We start from the raw sequence: 11,899 nt of genomic DNA on the forward strand, positions 1-11,899 counted from the left end.
CTTGTAATTTTTAAGGTTTTGCCACTGTGTGTTGACAAAATTTTTCGGTTTTAGCGCTACTTGGTGATTTTTTAAAGATATCTTTTTGCCTCATTAAGAGTTCTCATTGGTTTGCTAAAAACGCATTAGTTGACACATACAAGGATTTCAAGTTTTACTTAAATGATTGTATAGCTTTAATTCTCATTGATTTAAAAATTGAATGAAATTTTCTGTTTTTCAACCTAATGCTCGTTTTTATTGCCGACTTCTATAACGCCTTATTAATAACAGGTCTTCACTACTTTGGTTTAGTGGTCGCAGTATTCATTCAACGGTTCTTGGAAAACTGCGATGCTGTTTACAGTTTACATTTGCGTTGCAGGTTCCCTGTAGAGATTTTTCCAGAGAATATTCAATGCTACATGAGGTTCAGGGAAGCATGCGACAACGTGGAGCATCGAAATACTTTTCTGCAAACATTGCAACCAAATGAGCAGGACGCAATAAAGCTGAGCATCGAAGTTGAAGAGACCATGAGTGACATCAAAAGCAGTCTGGAGGTCAAAAGAGCAGCCGCACAATCTGCTGGTGTTCCTTTTGACCTCAAAAGGGAAGACTGGGAAGAATATTGGTCTATTTTGGAAGATTTGGATGCACGTGCGAATGTTGTGATTTCAGGCGCAGGCCGCGTGACTGAAGTGGATGCAGAAACATTCAAATCGGGTATATTTTTTGGGATCTATTCTGTTTGCCCCCCCCCCCCCCCCCCAAAGCTTAGTGGGCTTATATTTTTTACGCCCCCCAGGCGCACGTCCAATTTTTTTTACATAGCAACGTGCTATATTACAACATATAATTTGTAATTGGGGGCGTAAAAAACACTGGGGGGAGGGGGGGGGCGAAACAGAATAGATCCATTTTTTGATATTTCCAAATCTGATATCCAATTCAGTTTACTCATCATGAAATAATCCAAATTTAGTTTTAAAAATGGCGATCTAATTGCGGAGATATTCTCAACGAAATTTCAGTTTCCTGTTAACTATTGTAAGAATAGCAATCAAGTATAACGCGGGTTCACTGAGCGCGAAACAAAGTTGGGAGAAGCTGTCTCTGGCAAAGGGTTGGAGTTTTATTTGCGCAACCAAAATTCTTTCCAATTTGGCCCATTCATGTAGCCAGGAGAACAATTATTTGCGCTAATCGATAGGATAGTGGGCAAGAAAGGAAAATAGACAGTAGTTGGTCTGTTCATACTGTTTTTCAATTAGAGGGAGAGAAACGTAGCTGTCAAGAACATTTTCGCTAAGCGATTAAATTTCTGTTGCATGGTTTCCAAAACCGGCTTTGAAATTTTCTCATGTTTTATTCAAATTGTTTTCCTTGGATCACAGTCTTTTTAGATACAAATAGCAAGACGTATCGTGCAAGACCGTGCACAGACTGTTCCAACATGCGTCTCAAGCTTGTCATTTTTTTCTATGTGAGAAAAAGTCTTTTGACTACCAGTTCTGCAAAGCTCAATTTGAAGCAATTTTTTAGCAACCTTGATTAAAATTTTCGGTAAAATGGAAACTGAAAAAAAATCACAACCCTCATTTCGATATATTCAACCAAATGGATTGTCAATTAATTTGTAACGTGAAGTTGAGCAAAAAATTGAATAACAGCCTCTCAGGTAGTTTGATCATCATAATCATTCAGTCTCAAAAAATTATCTTAGGGAGACACAGGCAGCAATTTTCAGAAATAGTCGCGGTGATCATTTTACAGGCCAGAAATAGCAAACAAAAAAGGGATTAATTTTGGTACCTGCCTCAATATTGTATCACTGACAAAATGCCAAACCGATGAAATCCTTACCATTTAGTAAGACTGAAGGTCTTGTTGAAAGCATTTTTTGAAGATTTTTTTTACCAAACACGAAGAAATCATCAAAAATTGGAGTTGTTGACTATGTCTACTTTTGTCTTCTTGGAAAGAACTTTTTTGAAGTTAACTTCAATTTATTTGCCTTATATTTGGACGCTTTCTAATTTTGAACAATATAAATCAAACAAAACAAAAAAAAATATTTTTTATTCAAAATATACGTTACATATCAAAAAAGAAGTATAAGATTCAAATTTTTTTATTCCTTGTACTGAAATAATGAAACTTATTGTAATTTTTTTACCTAAAGCAGGTGGAATCTGTAATTTGATGAGCCAATAAAATTACGTCATGAAGTCAACCAAGCATTTGTTGAGAAGCCGCTTGCATTGCTGACAAAGACGATTTTCCTCGTTTTTCTTAAACATCTTTATTTCTTCTTCTTATTGTAAATAATTCCCCATATGAGATCTCTCGTTTATCTTAGACGAATAGAAATTTCAAATAATTGATGGACTTGCTTTTTTTCATAATCTGCAGCAATTTTGAAAAACTATTTTCTACCTCACTACGAAAAAATTTTCTACTTTTTGCAGAGAAAAGACATAAAAGACTCCTATTGAATTTCCATTAAACTGGACAGTGAGTTAAGAAAAGGATGTCATTATCATTAGTGCAACCACTCAAGTTAATTTAAATCAGAAGTAAGGAGGTTTGAATAAAAATCAGTTCTATCATCACGTTGTTGCATTCCTTTTCGTTTTTCTTGGCTCATGAAGACCCAATTCTGTTGTTTCATGTAATATTCACACTTAAAATGATAAAGAGTTCGGTAGGTAAAAATCTAGCGCTCAAATTTGTGCAAAAAATACAAGAAATTTATGATGTTCTCCTCTTCACAGAAATTTCCTGATTTGAGCTTCTCCTTGATGTTGAGCCAACTTATACTGGTGACCTTTCCAAATTTTTTTCAAGTTTTTTGTGGACTGAAAAGGTTGTCAATTGTTGGGGTGACCAACAGAGAGCTGAATATCTAAAATAACTTCTCAATTTTCCTTTCTAAAAAATGTTTTGCAACAATAATTAAAAATTTTGCTTTTTAATAACATGATTGATGTTAAAGAGGCTTACTTTCCACTCAAAACAGTTGGTTCGGGAGGCCAGGTAAACCACCAAGGAGATAAACAATTTTTATGATATAATTTATTCAACGGAAAGTTGTTTTCTGTAGTTTTTTTGTACATAAGGTTCGTCAAAATTATTCAGTTGGATACAGCTTGCAGCAAATGAAATCAGAACAGCTGATAATAAGGAATAAATTCTTCTAAATTATCACTTAAGATTTCAAAGTACAAGCATTTAAAGGTTTTTGTTCTCTTTCCTTTAACCAAACTTTATCGTCTGTTTAACTTTTTTATTCCCTCGTTCTACATTTTTTTCTGTTTCAGTAAAACTGAAATTTTTATGACCCTACAAAAACGTGAAAGCCTAAAATGAGTGCTAAGAAATAAAGAAAAGGTTGCAAAAAGTTAAAAGAAAAATTATTTTGTTCCTTTGTTTTGATTTCAATAGATTGTTTAATCGAATTTCATAATAATAATTTAATATAATGATAATTTTTCCAGCCCTTACTGCCCAAAACTTTTTTTCCTTTTCATGGTCTCTTTTCAGTTTGTTTAGTTAGATCCTGTTTTTCAAACTGCGATAAAAATTGTTGTGTCTTTTAAAGAAAGTCAAAACTAGCCCCTAAGAGCTACAAAATTATTTTTTAAGTATTTATCTACAATGCATAAATAAAAATGACAATTTGACAGCAGAAAATGCCTGCCTTGCATATATATAATCTCCCCCTTTTGGAAAAACAACGGATCAACAAAACTTTTTATGCCTTTTTTTCCTTGTTTTTGTGTTTTTTTTCTGATTCGTTTTTATCCGTTGGTTGAAACTTAAACCATGCTCCGCCATTTTTTAATGAACTCGGAAACTGTTTTTTATGGAAACATTATCTCTCCTTTCTCTTAAAGCTTGGTTTTTTGTGATGCAGTTAAGTTCTTCCCAAAATTCAATGTGATTTCATTGCACGTTTGATGTCTTCTTCTGAGGCTAAATTGTAATTTCATTTTATGTCGTTTCTGTAGTCTTTTCGCAGTGTTTTATTGAACACTATGAAAGTAATATACCAGTTTGTAGCTGTTATACTACTTTTCCACGGCCATCTTTGGAGAGAAAAAAATATAGGAAAAATCTATCTAAAAAGTAGAGATTGGCCAGTGTATCAGATTTTCGAAATACTAATCTGGCGCCGAAAAGTTAATTGATTTGTTTGCTATGCAACTGTTGTTATTAAAAAGAGCGTTAGTAAAAAATTTGACATAACTTGTCTTCTATAATTTTATCGGATTGTTTGTCAATGATGAATGAAAGCCACGTGTTTTAGAAAGTACCAGTGGAGCGCCATCAAGCGGCCGACAGTCTTCGACCGAGGTGAGATAGTCTATGAAACGTATTCTATGCTGTTTTTTGTTGCATTGATTGGAGGAGAAGCAATGATAGTTGCTTCAAAGGCAGAATTAGAATGTAGAAAAAGTCACAGTACAGTGCACCGCTAATAGAAGTGCGGAAGATATTGGCAAAAACTCGATTTTATCAAAAAAGATTGGTAAATATAGAGAAAAGTGGTTTTTATTGAGAGTGGAGCTGACTAATATTTTTGTAACTTTTTAAAAACCAGTTAAAAAAAGCACACTTTAATTTATCAATGGCTCGTGCATCAAATTCGCCAAGATTTTTACATACTGTTTATCAATTTTCCTGAACGTATTACATTTATCTAATCTCCCCCCAAAAATAATACCATCCCCCATACTTCGCCCAAGTTTCGCATCGATTTCGGCGCAGCAAGTTACATTTGGCCCCTTTACAATGCAATTATGAGTAGTGAAAAATGAGCACGTCAGCAAATGAGGATCGAATACAACACAAGGATGCCAACTGAGGTTAATTTACGCAAGCAAGTCGTTTTCATAATTCCCTCCCCGACGTTTTAATAATTAGAGCTCAAATCGTTTTTGAACAGATGCAATTTTACCGACAAAAAAATTGATTATTTTTTCAAAAATATGTATAAACTAGAAGATAACATTCCAAAAACTCGAAAGAAAACAACGGCTGTTAGCTTCCACTCATATTGAGTATCTTCTTTTCTTGCGATTTGATTAAGATTTTTAGTATGTCCTCAATAAGATACAATATGGCCCATTTGTTGACCTTATAAGTCAGAGGAGACTAGCAAGGTGGCATTACAGTGTGTGTCGCGCAGTTATAACGCGGAATTTCTCCCTGTGGCTGATTTTGAAAAAAAAAACTTTTCCTTCTTAAGAAGAGAAAAACGTATCTTAAAAAGTATAAGCATTTCATTTGCAAGAAAGTCTAAGTCGTAGATGTTTTCTTAGATGTTTCAATATAAAATAAACTTTTTTGGTCCGCCTGAAAAGATGATCCGATAGTCAAAGAATCTTAAAAATTTTCAAATCTTCAAACAATTTCAGAAGGTCAATCAGATCACTCTGTTCATTTGCTCACTTCAAAACAAACGAACTAAAAACATTTTGTTCATTTTTGCTCTCTTACACTTTTCTATTTTTTTCCGAGATTCCCTTTGAATAAAATCTAAGCCAAAGTGCAAAATCTAAATGACGTGGTCTTTCTTTTTTGATCGATGTAAGAGTGTCCAAAAAAACTAATAGGGTAATCTTCTGCAGGCAGGCATTCTTTTATAACATTTCTTTCAATATACTCTGAAAATTTTACTTAATTTTTTGTATCCTACGACTCCTACCACGTTGGGTAAGTTTTGGAATCTTTGTGTTACGGTGTTCAATAATCCAAACAATTATGTGATTGAAACTCTAACGGGGGTTTTAAAATATAGATTTATCGATAGTCATTACATTTGCAACCGACAACACAAAAACTTTGAAAAAAAAGATGGCTACCTATGAGTATTAGTGAAAATCTAAGGAACAATTCAGCGGATATAACAGACAATTTGTCCCCTGAAGACACCATAGTCTTCATAGTCACAATTTAACACAAACAAACGCCACGGGTGTTTTTGCTGGCGCTGAGAAAATTGAACACATAATCAACCATTTTTCTGTTCAACGAGCACGATTTGCAGGCTCAATGCTGGACAGAAATATATGAAAACACTGATGACGTTGTAGTTGTTCTCATGTCAACGTTTTTTGCTGTAAAGCGATATTCTTTTCATTTTCCGCTTATCGTGTGGCAAAATTATCAGCTGCCAAATATTTCAAATAAGGATCTTTTAAAATTCACTTTTGTGGAATCCAATGAGCCAATTATTTATTTCAAGGTAATTTTTGAATGGAGTTTTAATCGTCTACAACTTCAAACAGTGATGAGAGGTTTTGAAACAACAAATAAAGATAAATTAACCAAGAAAAAATTCGTTCATCAAAATGATTAAAAGCAAATTATTATCGTCAAACTGAAAAAAAAAATACTCAACCAATTAAAACAAAACAAATCCATAAACACGGTGATGAAACCATTGGTTTTTGATGTCAAATAATAAATCCAGAAAATGAAAATTCGAAAGGATCTGAATTATTTGGGACATTTTATGTCTAAGAAGAATGATAATCAGTTCTACGCAAAGTTAGAGCTTTAATCGTTTTGTAACGAAATAACAACAATCTTCTGATTTCCAGAAAAAACATGATCCGCATATATTCAAATAAGTGTATGAATAATTGTCCGCAAAACAACATCAAGTTTGGAAATAGCACTCGTTACTGATCCACCCTGATGGAAATATCTATGATGAAGTAAATCAACGAAGAAGTTTTTTTAGCGAATTGAAGTCCTCGCTATTCTCCTTAGGACTCAACAGGTGAGCTAATTGTAGTCAATTTTCATCCCGGTTTTGGTTCCCATGGAATCTCATCGATGGATCACAGACTGTCCCATTACCATTTTAACGATGGTCATAGAAAATTCATTGAAATTTTTATGAATGTAATATTATTATTTCTGGATCATAGAACTTTTGCTATGATTTACAATGATTAACTAGCATTTAATGGGAATACAAGAAACAATGAAATAGAAATGATCCATCGATTGGATTGCAAACAAACAATGAGATAATACTGAAACATCGATGAGAAGCTATGGGAACCCAACCCGGGAGCCTACTCCATTAGTTAGTAAGTTGCCTGCAATGATCAGCGTTGGCTTTGTAACTGTGAGTTTTTTGGAGTCACAAATAGGACAGATTCCTAATATTACTAAACAAGCTGTGCATATCTTTTTCGGCAAAAAAGTTTTGTGACGTAGCCCGGGCTGAATACATTTGAGAAAAAATCAACAGATGCTGATATCTTTTTTCTGAATGGGTCTGTTACATTCAATCAGAACCATTCGACAAAAATCCGTCATGGTATTTGTTCTTTTTAATTAAGTTTTGTTTGTTTGCAGGATGTGACCTCAGAATGGATGGATACCCATTTCCCGGGGGATCTGAGTGATATGGGTATCGTTATGAAAAAAGTAATCCAGACATTATCTGGACTAGGATCCATCACATCATCTGGATTCTTAAAAACGAACAAGGGGCCACCAAGTGACGATTTCTACCAAGCGATGTCTCAACTTGATAAACAGACTAAGAAGTTCGAAGAGGCGCGAGTTTTCATAGCCGAGTTCCGCCGCTGTTATTCTGATAATAAGCTCCTCAGAGTAATTCACAATATCATTTCTGTTCAGGAGGAGGAATGCAATAGCCAGATTGAAGACATGAGGGGAAAGTTAAGTCAATTCCAGAGAACCATCACTCACAAATACACATCCCTTCTGCAAAATGAGGAACATATAAACCCAAATGAAACAGTACCCGAGCAATCAGGTTTACTTCCTCCAGCTGATATTCACGAATTGTCGAGAGTATTCGTGGTCCAGGCAGGAGAAGCTGTTCACAAAATTGCATCAAATTTAGCAAATCTATATCTCTCATATGCTCTCGATCAGAGTAATTTCATCTACATCTTGTTTGAGGAACACAATGAACAAAACAATACGAAGCAAGTCATTTGTGAATTTGAAATATGCGATGGAAGGGCAGTTGAGTTTCGTAGCCGAAAAGAATGGCCAGAAACAAGAACCTTGAGTAAAATTGCGATAAGTGACGGAAAGCTCTTCGGCGCTATCAAAGAAGCAGATCAATACGGTACAATAGAAGAACTGGACATTGACACTCTCAGAAGTCTAGATGACAACCCCATCTCTCCTCCAGTCAACTATGATGATGTCCAGAAGTTCCTGCTTGTGGGAACGCCTGACAAACTCATTACGATGGAATGCCAGGAAAATCATAAAAATTTGTTCTCAATTTTTGCCAACAAGCAACAGATTGGTCAGCAATCGGCTGCTATTCCCCCAAACATGCATGCATTCCGTTCCTTCTACCACGGAGATTATCTCTTCCATGCTGGGGAACAGAGCAACGATTTGGTTGCTGTCAAAATTCTTGAACAAGGAGAACTTCTGGAACAGTTTGAGGTGTACAACTTGAAGTTAGAGTACATGAACAGTGTGCATGGTATTGTTGGAATTGATAAAGGGTCAGAGACGTATATGGTTGCCATCCAAGGAGACAATCTGTCCAAACTGATGATATACAAATTACGACTGCCACCGTCGGATGAAGAAGAGACTCCGAGTCTCCAATTAATTCAGGTTGAGGATCTCAGTTTCAAGGTCATGGCATTGGTACGAACGGCAAATCGGGATAAGATAGCCTTCTTGACTATCGAAGAAAAGATTGGCATTCTCGACCTGAAATTAAACGACGTGAACACTTAGAACATAAATATGATGAGTTGGATGCAGATGCCTCGTGAAAACCTTAGAGATATCGAGTATTACTGTTGTAAATTACAGTAAAGTAACAGAAAGCATGTTAAAATTGATTACGCCACAAAACGTTCTTTTTTTTGTTTTTTGTAATATTCGTTTTTTTTGGTCTTTTCTTGGTTACAAGTACAATACCTCTTGCATTGTCTCATTTACGTAGGTATTTTTTATTGCTCTGAAAAACCATTCAATAACTGTGGATAAGAATGACGGAAAATTTTCACTCTTTTACACCGAAAGCGTAAACAATTACAATTTCCTCAATTAAATTTCCATAAAATCTTCAATTGGCCTAAATTGTAATGCCAGATTTTTAAAAAAACAAGGAGGCTCGTTAGTGTGCGTTCGCACATGATGTTCCGACCCGATGTCCGACTCATCTACATTTTTGATTTAACTGTCATTTGGACTACATTTTTGACCAAAAGTTAATCAAAAACAGATGTTTGAGGTTAAAAAAATCATTACACAACCAAACTACTAATTGACTTAAATAATGCCATGCCTCACTACAACAAGATCTGCCACTAAAAGACTACAACAAAAAAACAATAACAAAAAAGCAAAAACGAAATTTTCACGGCAAAAACTCAATATCTAAATTTAAAAGCACCTAGTAACAACGTCAAAATACAATCCAATCAGACAAAACCATAACTACACAAATTTACTTTTTTCCTAACTACACAGCAGATGGAATTTTTTCCTTATTGAGACTATTAGCAAGCCGAAAAAAGAACAAATAATGAGAGGAAATTCAAAAGTCAATCAACAATTTTTAAACCAAATAATTTCAGAAGTCTTTAATATGATTAGCTTTTGACGAAATATTTCTTGATAAATATACCAAAAACTTACGATGAAAGCAATAAGATATTGCTTAGGGTTAAATTAAGCCATGTGATTAGACGAAAGATGCAGGAAAACTCAAAAAATTACGAAGATAAAAATACAAATAATGCAAAAACACAATTTAGCGAAGCCATTAAAACCATTAGCTATTATCAGAATATTATGTATTTTTACTTCAAATTTTTTTAAATAACAATTCAGCTAAATTTGTACTGAATGAGTAAATGAGTTCAATTGCGCCACGTTTAAAAACCATTGGGAACTGTTATTATACGATTGTGCTAAAGGAAGAGAAAATAAACGCAAACACGCTACTCAAACAACTTTTTATGAAAACGCATATTGTCCAACAATCAAAACATCAGTTATTTCATTAAATTTGTAAAGATGTTAGATTTTGAATTGCAATGAATTAAAACAGTGCAAGAAATTGTATGAGACCTCTCAATGATGAGATTAAGTTACAAAATGATGAAAAGAACAACGAAAATAGAAAAAAATGAAAAATCCTTAAGATTCTTAAAAATGCATAATATCATAAACTTTAGGACTATTCGCTAAAAATTGACTGCTTCGAGTAACTACATAACTTCATTCAATCATTCCTCAATGACAAGTTTATAGGACCGGTCAGAATTTTACGGCTACCTAAAGAATAAGAAAAACAGGCAAAAACAGCAAATTAAAAAAAAAATTGTGCGAGAAAATTGTCGAGCTTTTCAATAAGAACGTTTCTGCTTTCAGAATATCTTTAAAATTCAATGTGTTTCTTCTTTATAACAATTTGACTGCAATAAATCAACCAACATAAACAAATAATTAAAAGCACGAAAATTTTGAGAAAAAGGGCGTAGTATCAACTTTATTAAACTCAATAGCTTTCAACGGAAGCAAATAAATACGCTAATAAATTACAAGTTAAGCCTCCATGATATGGCAAGGATGTTTCTATTCATTAGTCACCAAAAAGACATTACAATAAGTCATTGAAAATGAAAACCAATAAATACAGGCAAAATTCAAAAACTGAGTAGAAAAGTGGGAAACGAAAATTTCGAAGCCTAATTGTTGTGATAAACTAAATAAATTGCTTTGCTATTAAATAAGTTAGTATTTCAGTGTTCGCTTGTTTCGACGAGCCAGATTTTTTTAATTTTTGGGTAACCCTTTATTGAAAAGGGATTTTTTTGTGATCTGGCTTATGATTGACTCGGCTCACGTATTTCGCTGCATCAACAATATTCTTATTGAGCCGCACAACCAACTTGATTTGCATCAGCCTTTTTTACGATTATGTCTTCTCAGTAATTTTCTCTTTTCCCGTTTTTTGTTCTGAACCACACCGGACTGAATCAAGAGAATGATTGTTATTATCAAAGGCTCCGTACCATCGAACAACAGCAATGACCTTGATCTTGGAAAACAAATTGCCGAAGAGATCGACGTCACCTCGAAAGAAACTGATTTTGAGCCGAAGCGTATAGGTAGTATTAACGAATCCACCGGTCGACAGCTCCTACTTGTTAAGTTTCAGTCCGACATTAAAAGAAAAGAGTTTTTGAGGAAGTCTAAGAACCTGAGATCCTCCAACAATTTTTCCCAGATTTTTGTTGATCCTGATTTAACAAAGTCAGAAAGAGAGGCAAAATTTCAAGTGCGTCAAAAAAAAGAACACTTCGGAATAAATACCTTGGGAAAACCTTTGTGATCAGAAGTGGACGAGTGAAGGAAAAGAAATGGCTAAATCTTGCTAAAGCCATCGAAAGAACATTTGTTAGTGTTTTTCCAAGGTGCTGAGCATGCTATCAATTGAGAAGCGTTTATCTTCATCAAAGCTTTTTGGTCAGAAAAAGCCAAGTATTATAGCACTTGTTGAAGTATTATGGCTTGATTTTCCTGTCACTGACTCAAGTATCTTCTGCCGCTTGCCGTACTCCGTTGTTGCAAGAGCCGATAGAGGCGTAAAACAACACGGTGGTCCGTTGATAGCTTTGCACAACAATTTTCGAAATAACGCTGATATCCTAGACACTGAAGTACGAGACTTCTACTTGAGATGACTAGGATGTTTCTATTCTTTAGTCACCAAAAAAAACATTACAATAAGTCATTGAATATGAAAACCAAAACATACAGGCAAAATCCAAAAAATGAGTGGAAAAGCGCGAGACGAAAGTTTCGAAGCCTAATTGTTGTGATAAACTTATTAAATTGCTTTGCTATTTAATAAGTTAGTGTTTTAGTGGTTACTTGT

At 34.4% G+C, this 11,899-nt stretch overlaps 1 protein-coding gene across 1 annotated transcript; it reads left to right on the top strand.

The window, feature by feature from the left end:
- The first annotated feature begins 368 nt into the window (after positions 1 to 368).
- Positions 369 to 8,939, top strand: LOC142337225 (uncharacterized). Its single transcript, XM_075386360.1, has 3 exons — positions 369 to 705; positions 4,292 to 4,338; positions 7,360 to 8,939. Exons 1-3 carry the CDS (start codon positions 405 to 407, stop codon positions 8,740 to 8,742), a joined length of 1,731 nt encoding a protein of 576 aa, XP_075242475.1. The 5' UTR covers positions 369 to 404; the 3' UTR covers positions 8,743 to 8,939.
- Positions 8,940 to 11,899: the final 2,960 nt, after the last annotated feature.

Source organism: Convolutriloba macropyga, chromosome 3 (assembly GCF_964194025.1).
Source record: "Convolutriloba macropyga chromosome 3, txConMacr16.3, whole genome shotgun sequence".
Classification (NCBI taxonomy): Eukaryota; Metazoa; Xenacoelomorpha; order Acoela; family Convolutidae; genus Convolutriloba; species Convolutriloba macropyga.

Excerpts from the sequence above, each read along its gene's own strand:
- LOC142337225 (XM_075386360.1), top strand. The coding sequence starts at position 405 with ATGAGGTTCAGGGAAGCATGCGACAACGTGGAGCATCGAAATACTTTT. Across the intron at positions 706-4,291 it reads TGCAGAAACATTCAAATCGG|AAAGTACCAGTGGAGCGCCA; the intron begins GTATATTTTTTG and ends CACGTGTTTTAG. Across the intron at positions 4,339-7,359 it reads GCCGACAGTCTTCGACCGAG|GATGTGACCTCAGAATGGAT; the intron begins GTGAGATAGTCT and ends GTTTGTTTGCAG.